We start from the raw sequence: 25,159 nt of genomic DNA on the forward strand, positions 1-25,159 counted from the left end.
CGCCCTCTCCTGTATTGGAGGCGTCTTTGGGCGACCCTGAGCTCTCGAGCTATAGGGAGGACCTGAGAGACATCCTGCGGAGAGGGACTGCAGGGAAAATACCTTGGTTGAATTACATCAAGTACCTCTGTCACGCTTTAGGTAGAGGAGATATGTGGTCGTCTCCCAAAGACTCCTGCCCATTGCTTTCCAAAAAATTACTGAATCTCGCTCTAAGGAGGTACCGTCTGGAGTCTACAAGTAATCCCTCAATGGGCAGGTTAACGGATACTTTTTTGAACATTAAGACTTATCCCCTCTTTGAAGTCTTTTTGGATGATATCCAGCCCTCCTTGGCCAACAAACTCTTTATCCAGTTCAGACAGTTCATTGCCACTGAGGGCGGTAACGCACAAATGGCGGAATGCCCCCTCAACGGCGAGTACTTGCCCGGGGTGTTCGAGCGGCAGAGAGACAGATCTGCACGTTCTGCTCTTCTGCCCCACCTATGCCAGAGCAAGGGAGAAATGGATTTTGCAGCTATGTAGGGCTAGGGGCTTTAGGGATTACAGGGAGGTCTTTAGGATTCTCAAATACAACACTACCCCCCTGATAGTGTTTTCCACAGCAAGATTTCTCCAATCTATGTGGTACACGAGACGTGCAATACTAAAGCTGGAAGCTCATACCTCATTCTAAGGGGTTCTTTTTAGGAGGTGCTACACTTTTTATACAATTTTAGAGATTTTTATATACTGACATTTTGGTGTTTTAACCGATGTTTTTAATATCTCCAGGAACTGTTTATATGAGATTTTTTTAACATAGTATTACCAGTTTTATTTTGTTATCTTGATGTGCTTATTTGTGTATGTATGGCCTTTTTATGGTATGTTACCGAAATAAAGTACTTTGACTGACTGACTGGCTAGTAGTTATACACGATAATTATTTGTTCTTTAGAATCAAATATACAATGATCCGTTTATAATTACCTTCACATACTTGCAAAGATGAAACCAAAACGCCTCCACATCTGAGAAGCTTAAAAAAACCATTAACTGACACCTTAAGGCATAAGGCTTGACAATTGCAACAAATGCGACTTTTATAGGGTAAATCATTAGCACACTGAGTTTGAGGTTGGTGGTTGTTTGGTAAGACCTAGGGCCTTATTTTCACCCGTGAAGAATTGTATGCAACGATTCCGGACCGACTGAATTTTTGAAATTGTCCGGAGTCTCGATGTAAATTCCCTTGAATTCCCATTTAATTTTCTTGAATGGGGAATAACTATGTGAACCAGAAATCACTGGATGCAGTGTAGCCTGTTTGATGTCTTTCCGGCCACAACCTGCCACGACCAGAGGTTGCTACTAAGGGGCTGCTTGGGGCTGTTTTGGGGCCGAGTGCCGCCCGAGTCCTGCCACTACCCTCTGGCTGCTGGGGACTACATCCCCCATCGTCCCTTGTTGGAGAACACCACGCAACACATGCACCCACGCTGCGAGCGCCAGGAGGCGCACATAATGAGGCCAGGGTGCCGCAGCACGGGAGCCCGTTTGATGTCTTTCCTGCCACAACCAGAGGTTGCTACTAAGGGGCGGCTTGTTTTTTTTTTAGGGCAACGCTATACCAGAGTGTCGCCCGAGTCCTGCCACTACCCACTGGCTGCTGGGGACTACATCCCCCATCGTCCCTTACGGGAGAACGCCGCGCACTGCGCGCACCAGGCTGCGAGCGCCAGGAGGCGCACATAAGGAGGCCAGGGCTCCCGCAGCGCGGGACGCGCACGGGCATGCCTGGGCGCTGCCAGGGCCAAGGGTGGGCCTGCGGGCACCCGTCATAGCCCGGAAGAGGCTGGGCTGGGCCACGCCTCTAACACTTTGCCCTCTGAAAAAGCACCAGTTGGACGCCGCTGCAGGAAGGTACTGTGCTTGTGAAACCCCTTCACATTGTTGTTCTGTACTTTGGTTGACCAAGCTGCACAGATAATTAACCGAGTATTTTAAGGAGATGGAGAAACGTAAGGGTTCAGTAGAGACACTGGATGCCTTTTTGGTCAGGGCTGAGTGATTACTGATTCATGAGATTGAACTAAAAGGCTATCGGCCGTCTTCAGCCAGGATAGCTTGACTCCAGTGGTGTGGAGAGCATGGGACTCACGTCTGAGCATACCCATCCCACTCGGGGGGACAAATGCAAAAACAACAGTTGATGGACAGAATGCAGAACAATGTCATACATTCACCCCAGTACAGAGATCTGGGCCTAAATCCATCAAGTGGGAAGGGTATCCTCAGACGTGAGACCCATGCTATCCACACCACTGGAGTCAAGCCATCCTGGCTGAAGACGGCTGATAGCCAGAAACCGGTCCTAGGATGCTTGATTCCGGTCCAGGGAAGACATGGCTTGGCAGTTCGGGCTGGACTGTTCCCATGAGGCACAGGGTCAAGGCTGATTTGCATATGGCCATGTCTGAACTGGGGTGGTGTGGAGTGCAAAAAAACGATGGATGTAGGCCCAGATCTCTGTACTGGGTGAATGTATGACATTGTTCTGCATTCTGTCCATCAACAGTTGTTTTTGAATTTGTCACCCAGAGCGGGATGGGTATGCTCAGATGTGAGTCCTGTGCTCTCCACACCACTGGAGTCAAGCTATCCTGGCTGAAGACGGCTGATAGCCAGAAACCGGTCCTAGGATGCTTGATTCCGGTCCAGGGAAGACATGGCTTGGCAGTTCGGGCTGGACTGTTCAAATGAGGCACAGGGTCAAGGCTGATTTGCATATTGCCATGTCTGAACTGGGGTGGTGTGGAGTGCAACAAAACGATGGATTTAGGCCCAGATCTCTGTACTGGGGTGAATGTTTGACATTGTTCTGCATTCTGTCCATCAATTGTTGTTTTCGAACTGTACAGCACTCCCAAAAGTGGATAGGTTACATGATGCACGTAATTAGAGTAGAACTGCCAACACAGACATTTTAAATCTGCCCCCTGCTTCATGCCCATACACGATAATATTAGTTGGCGTCCCTGCCCTTAGAACAAGTGAGAAAGAAAGATAGGAATATCTCCGCAATAAAACCATAGATTGGTTAGCTAAGGAAATACTAATGGTCCGCAGGGTAGGCTGGCTTAGCCACTCCTCCAGAACTATAGAAGGATATTGTATAGTGGTAAACTTCCATTGGCCACAGTTGGTACACTATATTCTGAATAGAAATGAGGAAATGAGCTTGACAAACAGTAACATCTGTGCACTTCCATTGGGTTTTTTTTACAGACCACCAACGTGGAATCCAACATCTAGGCAGTACACAGTGTATTGACAAACAGATACCAAGCATTGTCAGACTTGGATGCCCAATACTGACAATCATCAGTGCCATTTGTAGAATCGTCTGCAGTCCATCGGCAAACCCAAGAGGAAGGGTTTGCCTCAGCTATTACTACCAATCTAAACACGGTTCCACTTAACAATGTTAATTGTCGTAAAAATCCCATTCGACCAGCCTGTATATTAAGCACAGTAACAGGGTGTATGAAAGAAAGTGAGGGAGTAAGCCTTAAAGATGTAGTATTGATATCTTGGAACGTTGCAGGCCTTAAAATGAATTTAGAAGATATTGTATGGCAGGAATACATCGACCATAAAGATATGTTCTGTTATGTTATGTTATGTTAGTATGAATTTGTAGAGCGCACGTTCACCCCAGGGTTTCTTGGCGCTGTGTGCCGCTGGGGAACCCGTCCTGGCTTTCCCTGTCAGATGGTCCCTATTGGGCATCCCCCAAGGTGAAGCCAGGCATCTCCGGCAGCGAGGGGGCCGTTGTGGAGATTAAGCAAGCTATTGCCCAGAGTTGCAGCATGGGACCCAGGGTTAGAGAGGCACCGAGGCAAGATTTATCGAGCCCGCTGACATTGGTTCCGTACCCTGCCGCGTCGGGAATTGAACCCTGGTCCCGGGCCGACCTCTGCTTCTGGGTCTGCCGCCTCTAACCGGTGAGCCACACTTCTCCCTAACCGGTGAGCCACACTATAATTTCACTGCAAGAGACTTGGTCTGTAGAGCCGCTACATAAAGTAGGTTACAAAACTTTTAGCTATTGTGCTATTCCATCTGCTAGAGGGAGGCCTTTGGGTGGCATTTGTATTTGGGTAAAGGTTACTCTTGGTCTAGACGTTAAACTAGTCGATATATGTTCAAAGGACATCCTGGGAGTAAAATTTCAAACACCCGATAAAAAAGAAGTCCATATAATAAATATATACTCTAGACCATATTCTACAAGTAAACAATCAAAGGTAATTGAGCAGCTAGATAACTTCTTAAGCACTATTGCGGTAAGGGCATTGAAAATAGTGGGAGGCGACTTTAATCGCAAATACGAACCTGTGGAGTGGCTAGAAAATATTTTTCAGGAAGAAGATTTGGCCAATAATATTTCGCTCCTGGACAGCCAGCTAGTAGTGCCGTGTACAGTAGCGGTTGCCCAGTTACTAAGACTTGTTACGGGACCCTGCTTGAAAGCTTGTAATGGCAGTCTACCGTCCGATAGCCCAGCAGCCTACACATTCCCTAGGAACAATACAAAAAGCCATATAGATTATATAATGATCTCAATTGAGCTTTGGTCAACGGCCCTTGACCTGAAAGTTGACACTAGAGTAGAGAGTGACCATTACCCATTATGTTAGACACTGTCAGCTCACCTTTTTAATCTTGCCACCTTAAGCACAGGGGATTCTGGCAGTAGAATTATAGATCCACGCGTAAGCAATAACAGGAGAGTTTTAAAGTGGCCTTCTATAGAGAACAACTTAGTGGCTATCAAACAGATTTATGAAGCTCTTGTGGATTGGGCTTCCCCGTATGTAGATTTCCCTGTATTAGATATTCCAATAGTGGATATTCACCATAATTTAGTTAAGGACTTGGAACCCATACTAAGTAAAATCCCGAAGGAAGCTAATAATGCGATTACGGCGGCTGAGTTAAAAAAATCCTTGGTACAATAAAGTATGCCGTACTGTAAAAAATGAGCTCATTATGGCTTCTAAAGCTAAAAACATAGTTGCCTTAAGGGAAAAAAGGATAGAGTATAAGCAATTGTTAACCTCCGCAAAGAAAGAATGGGAGGCGCACATTTGGGATGAATTATTAGTAGCAGCGAAAGCAAAAGACCAAGCTGGCTTTTGGCGATTAATCTCAAAGGGAAATAGAAAAGGCAGTTGTAGTAGGGACCCTTTTTTAGATGCAGAAACTTGGATAACACATTTTTCTAGTCTCTACTCTTCTTCCCCAAATGATATTGATTATTGCCCGGCGAGGTATGTAACTAAAATAAATGCTGCCCCCTTATCTTTTAGTCTAAAGGAAACCCTCACAGCCATGGATGCATTAAAGCCGGGAAAGGCGCCTGGTCTTGATAAAATGCCTGGAGATCGATGGAAGCAAGATAAAGGTGTGTGGGTGCCCTATATTAATTTTCTGTGTAATTCTCTTGCATCAGGTGCACCATTACCCGAAACTTGGAAAGGGGCAAAGATTACGACTATTTTTAAGAAAGGTGATCGGCATAACCCATCCAATTACCGACCAATTAGTCTCATCAATGTTCTGCAGAAGGTATACACTAGGCAAATGTTAAATAGATTGATTGAATGGATTGAGGAAAATAACATTTTATCACAGTATCAGGCAGGTTTTAGAGTGAAGACTGCCACGGTTCACCAGGTTTTTAGATTCCTTTGTATAGCTTGGAAATACCTAATATTCAGGAAGGGGCATCTGTATATCGCCTATGTGGACCTAGAAGCAGCATTCGATCTTGTTCCTAGAAATCTCCTGTGGAAGTCCTTAAAGGACCTAGGGGTCCCGGGGGAAATTCTTTTACAGATTATAAGATTACATGAAGATAATTGGGCAAAGGTCAGATGGGGACCACGAGGCAAATTAACTGAACCAATTAGGGTTAATAGGGGTGTAAGACAGGGGTGCGTTTTAGCTCCGACTTTATTTACTTTATATGTCAACGACATCCCTGACCATCTGTTGGGATGTGTTCATGATTCATCTAGGCTAGGAGGGCTGCCTGCACCGGCACTCCTCTTTGCTGACGATACGATTTTAATTTCACAAACACCGAAGGGGTTACAAAGCTTAATAAATTCGTTTGGGGAATACTGCAAAACCAAGGGGTTAGAAATAAACCCCAGTAAAACAAAATATGTCAATTAACCCACACAAAACCTTTAGGAAATATTTTACTGCAGATAACCAGACTATCAAGTGTGTGCATGATTTTAACTATTTGGGTATTACCTTGGATTCAAAACTGACCTGGAGTTAGAAAAAAGCAGAACTACCCTCCCCCAGAACACTTTTCCATTAATGAGGAAAATCGAAAGTAGTACATCCAAAGCAATTTCACCTGCTCTTGAAGTGTACAAATATAAAGCACAGGCGACTTCATTGTACGGGGCAGAGTTGTGGGGTTCTGCTGTAAATGAAACATTCAAGGTGGGTGAAAAAAAAGTTCCTTAGAAAAATACTAAGTTTGCCCACACGTACACCATTGACTCCTGTACTGATGGATTTAAATTTTAATTGTGTGGACAACCAGGCTAACCTTAGAACATTGTTGTTTTGGGATCGCTTATGAAGTACAGAAGAGCTTATCCACTACAGGGAGGGTCTAGAAGAAATTCTGAGACTAAGTGAAGATATGGGTTTGCCTTGGTTAAAACACATTCACGATTGGTTTCTTAAATTGGGACTAAGGTATTACTGGGATGAGCCGTCGGATTTGACATTGGCCTCTAAAAAGCTTATAAAGGAAAACTAATGGTCTTTTATACATGATTCTATGTCCCATTCTTCTAGGGTTGGGTGATTGACCACACGATTTCTCCAAATGAAAATAGCTTGGAATTTCGAACTCTTAATAGATGAAAAACAGCCATAATTGGCTAAGTCCCTAAACCTTGAGTACCGTTATGGCATCTTACAAATAAAGTCAAATACAGTCAAATGAGCACTGGGCAAGGACGAAGAGGATAGATGTGCCTAGTGCGATTTAGGTATAATGGAGAATGATGCAAACCTGTTCTTCTGTCTGGCCTATGCGCGCTGTAGGAAGAAATGGATAAAACCTATTTGCTGTTTGCTTGGCACTAGATCCTGCCTTGAAGCAGAAAGACTACTATGTTCTGACACCCGATAGCCTGTGGTTTTTAGTGTCAGTCGAGATCTGTTTGGTGTGAGCTTGATAAGGAAAAGGGAACGTCTGAAACTCTAGGACAAGAAAATTCATGGAAAGTCTGTATGAACTTGGCACATGCACTTTACTAGAATAAATGAAATATGTATTTTTTTATATATCATGTAAAAAGTCTGTTTTATGAGAATATCCTTTTTAAAAAAAAATATTAATTTTATTGGTATTTATTTATATAGGTATTCCTTTTAGGATGCCCTGAAAGAGCTGTTCCTCAAATTTGTCTTTTATCAATACTTTTTAATTATTTAATGCTTACCGCTAGAACATCGCTTAATTGGTTGGCTAGATCTAGGTTTGCTCTATAATGAATTATGTAGCATCGGAGTTTAATTCCCATAGGATGTATTGTGGAAATAATTGTACTGTTTGGAGCAATCTTTTATGGTTATTCTTAACCGAAATAAAGAATAAATGAATGAATGAATGTATACCGGCTTCCCTATTCTGGAGGTTTTAATGCAGACATTTGCCACTTCCTTTTAGCTGGTGGTAAATGTCTGCAGGGTCTGATGCGGGTCAGGATCTGGAGGAAGGGGGTTATGGAGAACGGAGGAGAGAAGGGAAAGATTTTGCCTGGTATCACATGCCCTCCCGTGCCTTGACCGAGGGTCGGGAGGGGGTCACTGAAGCATTTTCCCTCTGGGATTATACTATCTGGTAAAACCGAGTCCTGTGTTCCTGCACCCAGGATATCCAGGGGCAGAAACACCAAATTAGTTATAATTGTGCGGATCGGAATTCCACACATTCCGCTGTGCACAATTTGTAATAGGGCCATAGTGTGGCAAGATTAGTAGTTTATTCAGCGGTGGAGTTTTTAAGGATTGCATAGGAGCAAAGACAGGTCCAGAGCTAAGAGGAGTGTATTGTGCAATAGAAATCAGGAAATAAGCAGATGAAATTTGACTGAGGTTTCCATCTGCCTTCTGTGTCTATTTATCTAGGTCACTATATGTTAGTCTTCATCCAGGGATCCTTGTAGCCATAGATCTTCCCAATAATCATAACACCCATACTCAGTCTGCAACAGAATGCTGGCTTCCTTGAATCTCCAGGTAGCTTAATCGAGTGGGTAGTTCAATGGAAGGGTGTGAAACTTGAGGCAAGGGAAAGTATATCACAATTATCACAGATGTGTTACATGGGAGCCTGCAATGCCAGTATATCCACCCATCTCTAATTTCTAGTCAACTGTAAATGATGAATGACACAGCTGTATGACTGTAATAACTTATTACAGTTGACTTGTGGCAACATAATTTCTCCAAGCTAGAGTCAGCATCCAAGCCGAAAGGCAGGTCACAGAGCACCATTACAGCTACAGTTTTAGCAAGGAAAATGGGAACTGGATTTTCAAACTTCTTGTCTTTATTTTTTTAATGTACAGTGATCAGTAGAAAACAGATATTTATGGGATTTTTTTATACATTAAAGATCATTACAGGATAAATAGAATACTTCTGCATTTATCTATACTTTGCGAGCCCGATAATTTATTTAAGTATCAACTAAAATTAAACTAATTTGAATATCTTCTTTTCAAAAAATGACTAAGTGCTTTCTGGTGTGTTTAGTTTCACTGTACAGATTCTACTTCTATTCTTCATGTCTACAAACATACTTTTTCTTTCATATGAAATATCAAGATACCAAGGATCGAAGAGGTTTATGATGTGACCATGTGTTTTAAGGAGAAATATACAATTTGCTATATGTTAAAACAATAGTGCAAACCCTTGGAAGTCTTTGACCTTATAAAGGAACTTGATCTTCGGTCTCGTTCTTGTATATGATAACAGAACTCCTGTCTGACTTTTAATATCCTTACAATGTATGTCAGAGGTTTCCATATCCCATATATAATAGGGAGGAATGCGCCCCCCAGTGTTGGTATTTTATGTAAAATAAGAAGACTTTAATATTATCTCAAATGGTAAATTATACCTATATCTGTAGATATAGAAATATATAGACGTAGATATATAGATATCAATATAGATATATGTTAGACAGTGACAGTCACCACTGTGCTGCTATAGTTAGGTCAGAGTTTCCATAGGAAACGTGGGAATGTGGAGTATTATGTGATGATGCTAGTAAGGCTTTGTTTGAAAGTGGGTTATTGGTAGGGGTAAGAACGTACCACCAGAAATAAGTCCACTAACATGGTATGGGGTCCAGTAAAGCTTTCAATAAATTAGTCCCTCGGTGGCTGTAACCGAGCAGTCAGTACTAACCTGGTAGACAGGTATGTAAAGCATTTAAAAAACACCAATACATTAAATAAGTAAAACACAACATATAATAAAAATCCCACGCCAATTTATAACAAGCATTTGCAATGCAATAGGTCTCGCATTATTAAAGTTTGAACTATTGGCATAGCTAAATAATGCTACACCAATAGCTCAAACTTTATTAGAACATTGGAATGTTGGGAGCTCCATTGAAAACAATGGAGTGCTCTGGGCTTATAATGGCTGGTATAAGCCTGGAGCTCCAACATTCCAATGTTTCTTTGTTCACAGCTATGGCTGTGAACAAAGGATTCAGGGAACCTGAGGGGATTCCAATCCCCTCACGCTCCCAAAAGGCTTTGTCTTTTTTGTTAGAACATTCTGTCCTCTAGTGACAGAATGTTCTAATAGCCTTATAGCCCTTCGTAGATGGGCTATACCGCTATTGAAGTCCCTCTCCCTTGTTAAAGGCCCTCGCCTTCGGCTCGGGGCCTTTAACGCTGGAGAGGGCCTTTAATAGCCGGTATAGCCCTCTACGGCGGGCTATCAGGCTATAATAATGCGAGACCCTATTGCATTGCAAATGCGTTTTATATAAGCTACATTCCTAAGTGCCACAGTGACTTTACAGAGATATGTTTAATTAGGTTTTGCATATGTCGTTGGGCTACCAGTCTCATGGCTCTCCAGCTGATTTCGTATGATTCAGTTTTGAAAAAAATGAATAATTGGCTGATTCAGATAAAGCCCAATTCAGGATTTTCGATAGCAGATCTGTATTGGTCGGACGAGAAATAAAAATCCCCAGGGCATATTTTGAGCTGTAGACAAAGCGCATTAACTGTAGTCTTCGTGACAAAGAGTGGTGCGACATTTAATTTGAAAAGATGGACGTACATAGAGAGTAAAAAAAAAACATAACGAAATCCAAACAGTTTTACCTGGCAGATAGGCAATAAAGGAAGTAAACGAAGCTTACCCGCTTTGACTTTCCGGACACCTTGTTTTGTAATCTGCAGCAGTTGGCACTTATCTGGTAATTAATGCTCGTGATCGTTCTTCCGTTTTGAAAAACAGGATGTGATTCGGCCAATGTGATGACGCAAATTCTATAAAGAAATATAATATCATGACTTTAAGAAATACTGGTTTCTCTAACAGGCTCTTTGGATTTTGACTCCCACTAGTTAATATTTACTTCAATTATGCACCCTTTACTCACCAGTTCACTAAATTAGTACAGCTATAGCGTCATTACCAATCATAGCAAGCTAAAGCAGGGGCGGTCTTAGGCATGTGCAAGCTGTGCACCTGCACAGGGCCGCCAAACCCCAGGGGCAGCCACGCCAATATATATCCTTAATATAATAATCCTCTGAGGATGGATACATATTTGTGTGGCGGCCTCTGGCAGGGATTTGGCGGCCTCCAGCGCTGTTCCACTTCCAAACACCCAGACGCCCCCTCTTCACTGGCCTCCGTGCCTGCATTCCTCCGGGGGCCCTCTACCTGCGCTCCCTGCCCAGGGCCGCCATGAGCCTAGAGCAACCCCTGGCTAAAGCTTAGGGCCTTATTACGAGTTTAGCGGTCCCACAGGGGACGGTGCAACGTTCCTTCCTCTGTGGGACCACCAAACCTGTGGTGAGACTGCCTGCCAGCTCAGAAGTTTTTTCCTGGCCTGGTGGGCTGTCCTGCGGCGGTCTGAGAGCAGCAGTTTGTCAGACTCATAAAAGAGCTCAACAGGTACACCGCTGCTCTCATAGTGCCGACCACACCTTTCTGCACGTTGTGGCATACATGCCACACTTTGCAGGAAGGGGGGGTGAAAATCCAGGGGGGCACTATAGGGGTCCCCCTCCGCATGCACCTGCAGGACCAAATCTGGCAAGGTGCCATGTAAGGGCTCCCTTTGCTGCCATTGCCCCACCCTTTTCATGGTGGGTCCAGCGGCTTGAAAAGGGCAGTGAACTGGCAACTCACAATAAGCTCAGAGAAGGGTCATTATTATTTCCCAGATGCTTCAAATTAACTACTACTAGTGATAGACTAGTTGGGAGGGGTAGGGTGCCCAGGGTACCATGAACACTCTGTTGTCTGGGAGTACTGCTCCTAAACGGAGAGTACAGAGGCCCAGTGTTAGACGGACCGGGAGGGTCGGCCGAGATTACGGGGAGAGGTCTCCGGGGAGAGCCGTCTCCAACGACTGTACAGACAAGTAACTTCCTCCCCCACAGACGGACACCACACAAGATTGAAGGTTAACGAGACTTTATATGCAATTCTTAGGTTACGATGATATGATACAAGGAGGTCTGGACTCAGGGGTCCCCTCGGTTCTAGTCTCTGGCTGAGGAAAGGGGTAGCGGGACAGTCTTTGTTACCAATGAGTGGAAAATAGCTCTCAATCCTCGAGCTCGGCGTTCTAGATGATCGGGTCGCGGCGGAGCCAGGCAGGTCCCGAGATGGACGAAGGAAGGACGACGGTCCGCGGCGGAGCCTGCAGGTCCCGGTGAAGATGACGGTTACAACGGTCCGCGGCCACGCCAGCAGGTCCCGACGACGATGATGGATTTGAAGGTTGCGAAGGCTGTGGCAGCGCCAACAGGCAGGACGATGGTGCACAGGACAGAGCTACGGCAGCGCCAGTAGTCCGTCAAGGATGAGTTCCTCTTTACGTCTCTCGACTCCAAGATACAACTGCCTTCCTGCTCTGGAGCTGCCCCAGTTATAGGGCTGGCGTGCTTTGATGTCCGGACCCTCGCACTTGGAGGTCGGGAGGTCCGGGATGAGGGAGTCCAGACACCCAGCAGGGGGGTGGAGCCAGCGCCCGGGGAGGCGATGGGCGAGCGGCACTTGGCGGGGGAGAGCCATCGGCACCTCTTTCTCCCATTGACTTGCCAAGTAGCCCGCTCACCTCCTGGGTGGAGGGTGGTGCCGGAATGTCTGAGGCCGGGCTAGGCCCAGGGTTGAGGTCGATCGGGGGCCAGGCGGCCTCGTGGTGAAGTGTCCAAGATGGCGGCCCAGGCTGGGCGCGTGGGCCGGCAGTGGATCGGACCCACGAGGTTAACGTGCTCGAGGGCAGGGGCCCTGAGAGGACGGAGGACGTGCAATGGTGGTGTGTGGTACTTGCGTGACGGGACTCAGGCCTGGTTGGGCCGGGGGAGAGCGGCCCTTCATGTGGCCTGTCCAACACCCAGATTGAGAGCAAGGAGTAAGAGATGGACGAAATTGCAAGGGGAGTGCCAGTGGATCTGGGGTTAGTCGCGCTGAGAGATGACAGGGTCACCAGGGATTTTTTGCCTTTTTACTGAACCCTATTTTGTTGGCTGCAGAACTCTGTGCATTTAACAACTGCTAACCAGTAATCAACTGCTTGTGTTCTCCCGGTTTAATTTACTCCAGGTCCCTAGTGCATGGTAGTACATGCACCAAGGGCCTATAAATTAAATGCTACTAAGTGGGCTAACACACTTATTGTGCCACCCATTAAAGTATCACGGTAAAGCAGGACTTCAGGCCTGCCACTGCAGCCTGTAGTGCAGTTTTAAACTGCCAGTTTGACTTGGCAAAATAAACCTTTTACAAGGGCTAGACATTTCTTTTTAATAAATATAAGGCATCTCCAAGGTAGGCCTTAAAGCTCCAAGGACAGGGTGCATGATGTTAAAAAAGTAGGACCTGCATATTCAATGTTTTACATGTCATGAAAGCGAGAACCCTCCATTCGTTTTTCGCAGTGGTTCGGTTGGGTCTCCCTAGCTTAACACTAGTTTACACAATTACGTTTAAAAAGTGCTCAATTCTGTTTGGGAATAGCTAGAAAACGGGACAATAACACATTTTAATACGAACTAAAAATGCAACCTAATAGTCAAGTCGGATTTTATATTATTATTTTATAAATTTGACTTTTAGAAAGTAATGATTTTTAAAGTTTGACATACAAATAGGAAAATTACATTTCAGGTTCTTTTTATTAGGAGAAGCCTGTTGCCGGTAGTGGTGGCTGGACTCCAAGCACCTGTCTGTCCTCTTTGCGGTTTGCGGCAGGAAGCCTCCAACATAGTTGCCAGAGCCTGGAGACGCATACTAATTCCTGCGGGGCTCCCGAAGCAAGCGAGGAAAAGCCTGTTGAAGGTGGTGGGGGCTGGACGCCAAGCCCCCGTCCTCTTTGTGGGAGGAAGCTGCCAATGTTAATGCCAATGTCCGGAGGCCCCTACTAATTACCGCGGGGCTCCCGCTGAATGGGACATGCCCGGGTTAGACCCCGGCCAAGAGCAGATGCGTCTGTCCACAGCCGGACGAGGCTGGGCTGGCCCATTCCCCTTGGCTATCACATTGGAAAAGTACTATGTTTTGCAAGGGTGAGTTCATTGATTCTGTATAAATTTGAGAGGCCACTAACCTTTATTAATATGGGGAAACACAAATGTATTGGAGAGGAACCTGCTGCCCAGCAACCTGCTAAAGTAGCCACAATCGACAAAATGCTCCAGAGGGCATAGGCATTATAGCCACCAAAATAGAACCTACAGAGAGGAGGCTCTCTCTGGGGGGAGGGGGGCGAGAATCCCCATTAAGTACAGTAGATGGAATACCTTAAATACACCCCCCCACCTCCCAAGGCCCTCAAAGAATTTATAGCTGCTTCCAAAACTGAGGCCAGTAGGCAAAACACCACGCTATCTAGGTCCCTCTCAAATGCTGCCATGGACAGGGGGAATAAATCTCAGGAGACAAGAGAAACCCCTTAATGAAACTAATGGGCTGATTCAAACAGACTCCCTCTGACTAGTGTTGACTCAACATCTATTTTTCCTACCACATCCAAACCCTGCAGTACAGCTGAACAAAAAAAGGAGAAATAACCAGACGCAATCAAACCGGACTGGACAGATGATTTTCTGGTAAATGTGATGGATCAACTTAAGGGGGTGATCCGATCAGGACTGGAGTGCTCTTCAATCCAGGGTAGACTCTTTGACCAAAGCAAATTCACATTTAGTAGGCCCAACGCCTGAAGCCTCTTCCTCTCACACAGAAACGCCAACAGGTGTTGGTACCCTTGGAACTACAAAACCTTTGTCCCTTGGAGGTTATGCAGGCATGCCCCAGGGTGTGGAGAGTGCAGGGGGCTTAGATCTAAAGAATAACACCTGTATGCCAGACGTTGCTCACCAAGAGCTTAGAGGCTCTTCAGTAGGTACTGGTGTGGCCAATTTACCATCCCGGGAAACCAAGGGTCTTGTGACTATTGATTTGCCTCTTGAAGCGTGTCCCTATGCGATTGTGATAACTGGGGTTGCTGGGGATGGGCTAAGGGAAACCAACACACAATTGAGCAACCAATGTCTCAATTGGCTGGGGAAATTTAGAAGCTTCCCTACCTCGATGGCTAAGAACATTCGGTTTACACAGAGTCTGGGTTGGCTTGGGAAGGGACTGACAGATCGTCCTGGCAATTATGTGGTGATTAATTTTCGAAATCCTGCTGTTGTCCATAACTTGTTATCTAAAAGTGGATCCAGACACATGAGGGCCTCTGGCGTGAGTCTGGTTATGCTGGGCTACTTTTCTAAGCCCGTCCCACAGCCCCATTTCCAACCAAGGTTCCCCGAAGCTTTAAAAAAAAAACTCCCACCTCTGTGCCCAATGCACTATAGTGCCATTTAGCCCCAGCTAGGTGATTGTTATAACATCCCAGTGCACAACAGGTATGGTTATTTGGACCTAGTTGATTGACTCAATGATGGTAGTATACCAATGACACAAATGTCAATGTACGTAGCAGGACTTTACCTGGGAAGAAAACACGTTTGTTTTAATGATTCTTCTTGTATTGGAAACTTAAGCCTGGGACCTCCAGTACACATACAGCACAGTCATACCCCCAAAAGTAATAGGAGCTCCCCAATAATTGGCTCGTGAGGCTAGGGCTTCTTCTGAACTTTACAGGTGGATCAGAACCCCCGTCTAACATTAATCCTCCAGAGCATAATGTGTTAGATGCTCTAAGCCACTCGACTCAGCGGGAGGGAGTCTCATGGGGCACCTTGGGGGAGCAGAGTCAAGCAGACTCTCCCTGATGAATAATAGTAAATTAAGGATACTTTCTTGGAACGTTGCTGGTCTGGGCTCCAAACTGGGTGATACCGTCTTTGCCAATTACATCAACACTTTCAACAAATGTCTTTTTCAGGAAACATGGCAAAGCCGGGAAATTAGCGGTCTCAACTTTATTTATTTATTTATTTATTTATTTTGCGATTTCTAAAGCGCCTGGTGACCCGTAGGCATCCCCGCGCTATTCAGCCTGTAAAGATCCAGAGGGGGGAAGAGAGAGTGCCTTATTTGGGGAACAGGAGGGTATTAAGTTTCCTGCGAAACACCGTGTGGGAGGGTTCCAGGCGTAGACTGAGAGGGAGTGAGTTCCACGCTGTGGAGGCTTTGACCGAAAAGCGGCGACCGCCGGTGCGAGCCTTCCTGAATTTGGGCACCACTGTGTCAATGCCAGGTCGTTCTGGAAGGGTAGGCCTTCTGGGGCCTAACTACATGGATTGGGGTACATGTGGGGTGTGAGGTGCTGTCAGAAACAGTAGCTGAGGACATTCTTAGCTTATCTATCAAACTCCCCAATGGATGCCTAGCTAATATTTATAACATCTATCCGAGACAGTCTGTTAAGTGCCAGGAATCCATTACTATAGATGTGCTAATCTCACATATCGCTAGCTGGTCTACACCCCGATGTGTCAAAAATATTGGGGGGTGTTTTTAATTGCCAGTTTGAACCTCTGGATTTAGTTAACCATCAATCCCTGTCCGAGGAGGAGAGAACCTGGTTAGTCCCAGCACTCACCCTACCCCCACTTAAAAAGTGGTCCCCCTTGGCAATACAATTAAAGCTCATTCCTGGACTGCATGATTCGAGCATGAAACGAAATAACGAAATCTGCCAGAAAGGGTATCCATACCTTTAATAAAATAGCAGTCCTAGCCTTATCAATTACATCATCTCACAATGCGCTTGAAGTGGAGCTGGAACTTCCACAAGTACAAATCCAGCTAGCTCTCTCTCAACCATTAGACATGAGATGCAAGTTAACCAATAATAAACTTAGAATTCATTGGTCTTCAACTGCTAGGTCAGAGAGGGCCCTGAGATCAATATATACCAAGGTGGGACAAGCCCTGGAGACATTTTGCAGGGCCTTTTGAGGAAACAGCTGAACCAAAGGATGAAGACCTACATAACTCCCTTTTTAATAGCCTAAAGGTGGACTTTTTCAGAGAAGTCAGCAGCCAACAGCCAATGTACCACCCTGGTTTAACAAAGAATGTAGTGTAGCCAAGAGCGCTCTGATTACTGTAGTCGCTATTTCAGAGTGGCGGAGTATGTTCCGCTGCGCTGGCCTCACTCGGGATGCCTAGTTCTGGACCTTGAGAGGGCCTTCGACTCTCTCGAACGGGATTATCTTTTTGAAGCTTTATCTAAATTTGGCTTTGGGTCGATCTGCATTGGTATGGTCAGATTACTTTACAAGCACCTAACTATTTGCGTCAAAATGGGCCCTTGCATATCTGCTCCCAAAGCTGTGGGTCGCGGAACCTGGCAGGGCTACCCCTTTAGCCCCCTTTTCTTCTCCTTAGCTGTGAAACCACTAGCTGAATATGTCTGTACACGAGTTCATGTGGGAATTCCCTTGGGGTATGACATGCACACAATCTCTGTATAGGTAGACGATATTCTGCTGTATGTGAGAGATCTCCATTCCATTCCCCCCTCACTGGCTGTGGAGCCTTCATCGTTCGCCAGTGTATCGGGACCGCATGCCAATGCACTGAAGTCCTCTCTCTACCCCTTCTCTGAGACCACCCCAGACCCGGGATGCTCTCGGAATGGGGCCTAGTGTTTGTTGTTACTGACACCTTCCGCTATTTAGGTATCCACATTTACAGGAAGGAAAATGACTTTTTTGATGGAAACTTCGGCAGATCTACAACCGCAATCGGTTTCCCAATTGAGTTTTTAACTGCATCATTCCCTTATTGCAACTCTTTCAGCCCGAAGGGGCAATTTATCCACAGAGCCCGCCATGCATTACACAATTCAATACTTGCACATGATGGGCGAAGGTGGCCACCTGACTCGGTGGTTCACCGCCTCTCTCCGCCAAGATGCTACAGTTTCACTAGACGCCTTAAGACTTCACTGGGAGGAAGACTTAGAGCGCCCCTTCCCCGACCCAGAATGGACGGCTGCCCTTGAGAGCCCCACTCGAATACCTCGCAACAAGCGCTTCCGCCAAATCCAATACTTTATTTTGCACTGAGCATACCTTACCCCAGCAAAGATTAACAAGTATTTTCATTGCATGGACTCTACCTGTCCCAAATGTCATTTGGCTGACGCAGACTTTTTACACATGTTGTGGAGCTGCCCCGTTCTCAATGGGTACTGTATTGAGGTGGCTGCCACCCTTGCCCGCTGCACTGAACGCGACATCCCTTTCGAATGGGGGGTCTATCTTCTGCATCTATTCGGTAGGGGCAGAAGATATGGGGTCACTTCCTGTTTCCTGGACTTGGGTATGGCAACCGCTAAATGACTAATTGCTAAGAGATGGAAGTCCCCTGTAGGCCCGCCCATAGTAGTGTGGCGTCGCTCTTTACGGACCTGGGCGAAAGCAGAAAGTATCGCTCTACACAGGGAAGACTTGCTAGGCCTCCGCAATATCCCACTGTCTGCCAGCTGGGATGCTATTCTAGCTGACCTGCAGAAAGACGACATAGTCCTGGTAGATTCCTTCATGGAGGAGGAGGAGCAGACCGTTGTAGCACCATGATTGGGAATATCCCTTCAACCCTACATAAACAAGGTATACCTTAAGCCAGCCAGCGAGCTAGTATTCACACACACAACATTTCAAGCACAAGCAGTGCACATGCAGAGGGGCATTGGGCGGGGCGGCACTGCAACATGTCACTAACAGTTACTTCCCCCACTTCCTTTGAATTACTTTGTCCTCATTTTGTTGAGCTCTACTCTCCTGTTCAAATCTGTGTTAGGATACTCTTGGACTGCGTGCATTTTCATGGACCCCACGGTGGCACTTACGCCACAATTGATATCTGCAACTGGCCCTCATGTGTATGACTACTTTTTTATCCTTCATATCACAGTGTATATCCTAGTAAATCCAGACCGCTCCACTTTCCAGGGATAATTCATGTGGTTATATCATGCATGTGAATGTGGTTTCTTGCTTTCTACTGTGAAAACCAATAAACAGATTTACAACAAAACAAAAGAGTGCTCTAATTACTGCTATTAAATTCAATAGGAGGGAAGACATCCAGGAAAATAGAGTTGCATATAAAACTGCCCTTGTAAGAGTTAAGAGAGAATGGAATAGCCAAAACTGGCTTGAAGAGAGCAACATACTTTGTCCCCTTCAAAGCAGACATCTGAACCAATACTTCCACTGTTGACCAGGTTTTTAGACTGCAGTTGATCTACTGGAAGGTCGTAAGCTTTGAGAAGGATAGGCTCAATGCAGTTTTTGTTGACCTTACAGCCACGTATCACCTGGTACCCAGAACTCGGTTGTGGAAACGCCTAGCTGAATTTGGGCATCCCTGCTTACCTGTGCAGTATAACAGACAGAATACATCAGAATAACTCTGCGCAAATCAGATGTGGTAGGCTGGGTGAGATTACTGAGACCATTCCATTCGAGAGAAGACGTAAGGCAGGGCTGTGTTTTGGCCCCCACCCCTTTTACCTTGTTTTTAACCCCTTCCATGCTCATGACGGAACTACGCCGTCATGAGCCACGGGCGGCGTGTGCTCATGGCGGCGTGGTTCCGTCATGGTGCGGACGCTCCGCCCACTTGGCATGATTTCCCGCCTGTGTGGGCGAGTCGTGACGGAACCACGCCGTCATAAGCACAGCGTGCCCGTGGCTCATGACGGCGTTGTTCCATCACGAGCATGGCGTTGCCACGCTTCCCCCCCTCCCCCAGCGCTGCGGCAGAATTACCGCCGTGGCCAAGGGGTTAAATAATTTAGTGGATTTATCTGTAAATAGTAGTGATAATGACGCCCCTGGCATGAGGGTTCTGGTGTTCATGTTTGCTGACAACACTCTTTTGCTTTCAAATTGACATATGGGGCTTCCAAAACAGGTTCATGGTTTTAGCAGATTCTGTGGGATGAGGGGGCTGGAAATGAATATCAGTAAAAAACTAAATTTATGGTTTTCAATCCCTATCTTTCCACGCGCCCCAACCCCACCTTCGATGTAGAACAGGTACACTGTTTTGATTATTTGGGGTTCGCCCTAGGTGAGAAGTTAGATTGGTTATCGCAAGTCGCAAAACGAAGCCTGAAATTGGAATAGCAAACCGGGGGGTTGCTAAAGCCATACAAGGGGCCCACCTGGAAATTTGTATAGCCTGTTACCCAGCTATATTTGTACCAGGCTTTTGCAGGTGCCCTTTATGGTGCAGAGATAGTGGGGCTCAAAAAAATCAAAAACCTTTGACAATGGTAGAAAATAGGTTAAGAAGGCAGCTTTTGTGCTTACTGGTCAGCACTCCTTTACTACCATTGAGGTTTGATTTGGGACTCAGGCTGATTATGGACAAGATAGAACTTCGCCCATTAATGTTTTGTAAACACATTTGGGCCAACCCTGAACTTCTGTCATATCAAAGTGGGTTGGAGGAAATTCTCAGCTACCCAAATGCAACCAAACTCCCCTGAATCAAATTCGTCAAAGACACCCTAATGGAGCTTGGCTTGGCCAATCTCTGGGATGACTGAGAGGGCAGCTGGCCATTAATTACTAAATAAGATGAAAACCCAATTTAAAAACGTCAAACAAAATAATCTCATTATACATACATAAAGCACTTTATCCACATCATTTGTAGAGATAAAAGATAATTATTATCTGGAAAATGTCTGTGATGACAGAGCCAAAATTAGTAAACAAGCTATGTCCAGTTCAGACATGGAAACCTGCCCGTCAATTGTTTCAATTTAAAATGGCTAGGACCTTTGAATAGTATAGATCTTGTGTGCTGCATCTGTGGTTATAAGTGAGAAGATGTAACCCATTTGTTATTCTTCTGTCCTGCTTATAAAGGACCACGTGTTAAATGGACGATATCTATTTGCAGGAAACTAGGCACCACAAGGCTTGAGAACGCATTTTGGATCCTTCAAGCTGATACGACTCCATACCTGGTATTCTCCCTATCTAGATTTCTGTTTCATGCCTGGTGGATAAGAAACAAAAAGTATGTTGAATCGAACTATATGGCACTTGCTGTTCAATCCTATACTCTATGCACTTATTTTTTATTTGTTATTACTTATTATCCTTGGTCTTGCAAGGATCACACAAATTGTATTGGTATTTTTTTCCCATGGTGTATGGTTTTAGCTTTTCAGCCTGTTGATGTTGATTTTAACTTCCTGTAGATATTGCATTTATGTTTTGTGTATCTCTTTTGTGGTATACTACCGAAATAAAGAGAATTGGATTGAATTGGTTCTACTTATTGGATTTGTGACATTATGGTGTCCTTTTATTTATTAAAACATCCAATATATTTTTTTATTGGTTTGGTACTTCTCTTCTGTTGTGTTTTCATTTGATTACTGTTTGAGTACTGAATAAATACTTTAAATATTGCTTCTAAGTTAAGCTTGGCTGATTTTGTGTCAAGCTACCAGAGGGTGAAACTGAAGTTTTTTTGGGACTTTAATGTTTCATTCTGACAAGGATTATGATTAGTATTTGAGCTGGGTTCTCAATGCCTCAACTAATATTCTAATTCCTTACAGTGGTGTTACCCATGCTTGCTAGTAACGTTAGGCTTTCCAAGCTTTTAAAAATGTGGAGGCAACTTGCTACAAGAGCACAAGGCTACCATTTGTCCTTGTTTCCCATGTGCTTTGTTTTAATTCAGCATTGTACTCAGCCCATCACTAGAGGGTGCCTTGTTAGAACTCAAGATACCGCTATTGGTTGGTTTATTAATGGCCAATCCCATTCTTTTAAGGACCTTAAAGATTATATATCATGTCTGGTTAAAATGGCCGGTTCAATTTGTAGCGCCTAAGCGGACTCAGGGCACAGGGACTGTGGCTGGTTGCAGATGCTGGATAGAGTCCACAGAACATTTACCATAGCTGGTTATATAATGTCCACTACTACGAGTTACTCCATTCCACAATTGAGTAGACTACTCAGTTACATACCATGTCTAATCAAAAAAATGGTTGATTCTGTCGTAGTGTAGAGTGACCCATAACTGCACGTATTATGGATGGCCGTATAATGCCTATTGCTATGGATGCTCCCTAGTAGACTTCTTTAGAACCAACAATGGCAAATCGTATAAAGGCTGCTTCTTTGTTGAGCAATGGTGGATTCTTCAGAGCATGGCGGATTCTTCAGAGCATATACTATGGCTGGCTACATTATACAAACACTACACAAATGCAACTGAAATGCAATGTAACACAATAAATACCCATACCCAACCACAACCACAGACCCATTTTAAGTTGAGTATGCTCTTTTTTTTTTTTTGATTTTTTAAAAAAAAGATTTAAAACCTTTATTTTGAAAGAGCACCCAGCCATTCAGCCTAACATCCCGGAGGCAAGGCAGCATGGTAAGAGAGGAGCGTAGTAGTGCAAAACAGGTACATCAGATCAATGCAGGTTGTTTTTAGTATTTTATAATGAAGAGAAGAGAACAAAAGAGAGAAAGCGCCAAAAGGCGCTAGAGAGTGGCAATGAGATAAAGAATGCAGCAAGGTGTTGGTAGCAGGCAGGGGAGAGAAAGCAACGAATCAATGATACAGGAGAGTGGAGGATAGTTAAAGGGAGGAGGAAAGACAGGATCAATCAGGTAACGTGTCACAGTTGGTGTCACAGGCTATGGCGACATATGTTCATCCAGAGAAACAGGCTCGGGTGGCAGGCATACATCCCCCCCGGTAAGCATTCCAGGCTCCCCACACTCTACCCCATTTACGGGGCCTGCCCCTGGCAACATAGACCGTCTTCTCCCGGAACATACACCAATCCATGTTGGCTTTCCATTGTACCACAAGGGGAGCCGTAGCGGCACCCCACTTCTGAGCAATGTCTCGCTTTGCCACCATATTGCCTAGGGTCACCCATTGGGTCTGTGCCGTGTTATGATCAGATGGTTCCCAGATGTTAAGGAGACACCTCCGAGCCTCCGCCGTAGTCGCCACTCCGGTCACTTCACTCATAACACTGTATATCCTACTCCAATAGGAGGCTATGACTGGGCATTCCCATAGAATGTGCAGGAAGGTGGCGAGGGCACCACAACCTCGACGACAAAGACCGTCGGGCGAGTAACCCATGTGTACCAGTCGGGGGCCAGTCACATACACCCTGTGCAAGATCTTAAATTGCACCAGTCTGAGACGAGAAGAGATGGCAACCTCCTTAGGGGAGGACACTGCGCTCTGCCAATCTTCATCGTCGATCTCCAGGCCATCTCTCACCCACTGATCACGCACTCCAAGGAGAAGGTCGGTGCGGACATTGATTAGTTTTTTGTATGACAGTGAGATAGCACTGTCAGGCATATGGCCGTCCAACACTCTGTCCTCCAGCGGAGAACTCTCTGGAATCGCCCCCTCCGGTGGCATGGCAGAGAGCAGCGCGTGCCGCAGCTGGGCATAGCGGAAGAACTCCAAGCCGCCCAACTGGTGTTCAATCTGCAACTGAGGAAAGGTCTTGATTTCACCCTTAGAGATCATGTCGTCCACCCTAGAGATGCCAATGAGGTCCCACTTATCGAAACCCTTGGTGTGCCATAACCTGCCCAAAATGTCGGAATCGTACAGAAGGGTAAATCTGGTCAGTCTGCCCTGCCATCCCTGCGCCTTGGTAATCGTCCACCAGATGGAGACCGCCGTCTTCGTTGGACCCGACATCCGACGATCCAGGGATCTCGAGTACAGGGCCCGGTAATAGTTACCACCACTCAAGAGCCACCTATCCATGGCGTAGCCGGGGCTGCTCACCGGGCCATAAAACCCGTGATTGAGAGCTGCGAGCTGGGAGGCCCAGTAATACCTACGTACATCCGGCAGAGCTATGCCCCCGTCGTACCACGGAAGCGTGAGCTTCGTGACAGCGACACGAGGGCCACCATCCCAGAGCAAGGCTCGTTGGAGACCTTCAATCTCCCTGAAGTATGGGGCCGGAACAGGATCTTGGGTGTTCTGCAAGGCATAGAGAAACCTGGGCAAGGACATCATCTTGAACAGGGCTGCACGGCCGAGTAGGGAGAGCGGGAGCTTCCGCCAGCTTTCCACATCACGTCGGAGATGCTGGAGTGGAGGGAGCAAGTTGTGGTCGTACCGCGCCTTCGGACTCACGGAGATGTAGATCCCTAGGTACTTGAAACCCTGTACAACCGCCTGGATATTGCAGCCCCTGGGGAGGCGCGGCGTGTCCCCTTTCAGGACGTAAAGGGAGGACTTGGTCCAGTTGATGACTAGGCCAGAGTATCTCCCAAAAAGTCTGAGTACGTCGCAAGCCACGATGAGGGACTTGAAGGGGGAAGTCAGGTAGAGCAGGATATCATCGGCGTATAGGGAGACCCTGTCCTCGAAGCCGGGGGCCCAGGTAATGCCATGCAGGTCAGGGTGCGCGCGCAACATGGCCGCAAGCGGCTCGAGAGCCAGGGCAAAAAGGAGAGGCGACAAAGGACAACCCTGTCTGGTACCTCTGTGTAAGGCAAAGGACGTTGACAGATGGCCGTTTACTAATACGTTAGCCAGTGGGCTAGCGTAGAGAAGTTTCACCCAACCCACAAAAACCGGACCAAAACCAAGCTTAGCCAGCACTGCCCAGAGGTAGTTCCACTCAAGGGAATCGAAGGCCATTGTGGCATCAAGAGAGGCTAGGACTGCCGGTTCCTCAAGGGTATGGGCCCTAGCCAGGGCACCGTGGAGTCTACGTAGGTTGAGGGCAGTGTTGCGGTGAGGAATAAAGCCCGACTGGTCCGGGTGCACTAAGTCGCCAATAACTCCAATCAGTCGATTGGCAAGCAGTTTGGCAAGAACCTTAGGCTCGACATTCAGGAGAGAGATGGGGCGATAGGATCGACACAAGTCCCTCGGCTTCCCTTCCTTGTGGATGACCACAATGGTGGCCAGCCTCTGGTCAAGGGGAAGAAGGCCGGCGTCTCGCGCTTCCAGAAACATAGTACGCAGATACGGGGATACTACGTCAGGTCGTATCTTATATAGCTCGACCGGGATGCCGTTGGGACCGGATGCCTTGCCAGACCGCAACGAGCGGATCGCGAGAACGATCTCGTCGGTAGTTATGTCTCTATCCAAATCATCACGGTCCTTCTCCGAGAGACAGGGAAGGTCAACCGTCAAGAGAAGCGCTGTCGAGTCAGCCTCGGAGTAGTCTGAAGTAGAGGTGTAGACACCCCGGAAATAATTGGCAAAGGACTCGGCAATGGCACTGGGGTCGGTGACGGCAGCCCCGTCGCCCCCCAGAATCTCAGGTACGACGCGGTTAGCCATCTCCCTCCTGTCCAACCAGGCCAGCAGCTTCCCAGCCTTGT

General features: G+C 46.2%; 1 protein-coding gene across 2 annotated transcripts in view; it reads right to left on the reverse strand.

Annotated features, from left to right (window-relative positions):
* The window catches only part of ABITRAM (actin binding transcription modulator), a 756,845-nt gene that overhangs the window by 237,113 nt on the left and 494,573 nt on the right, over nt 1–25,159 (reverse strand). For both annotated transcript variants that reach the window (XM_086965344.1, XM_086965343.1), the window contains exon 3: nt 10,489–10,618. In XM_086965344.1, coding sequence (XP_086821470.1) covers nt 10,489–10,618 — 130 coding nt within the window. The remainder of the gene's footprint in view (nt 1–10,488; nt 10,619–25,159) is intronic.

This window comes from Lissotriton vulgaris, chromosome 4_1, assembly GCF_964263255.1.
Source record: "Lissotriton vulgaris chromosome 4_1, aLisVul1.2, whole genome shotgun sequence".
NCBI classification, from domain to species: domain Eukaryota; kingdom Metazoa; phylum Chordata; class Amphibia; order Caudata; family Salamandridae; genus Lissotriton; species Lissotriton vulgaris.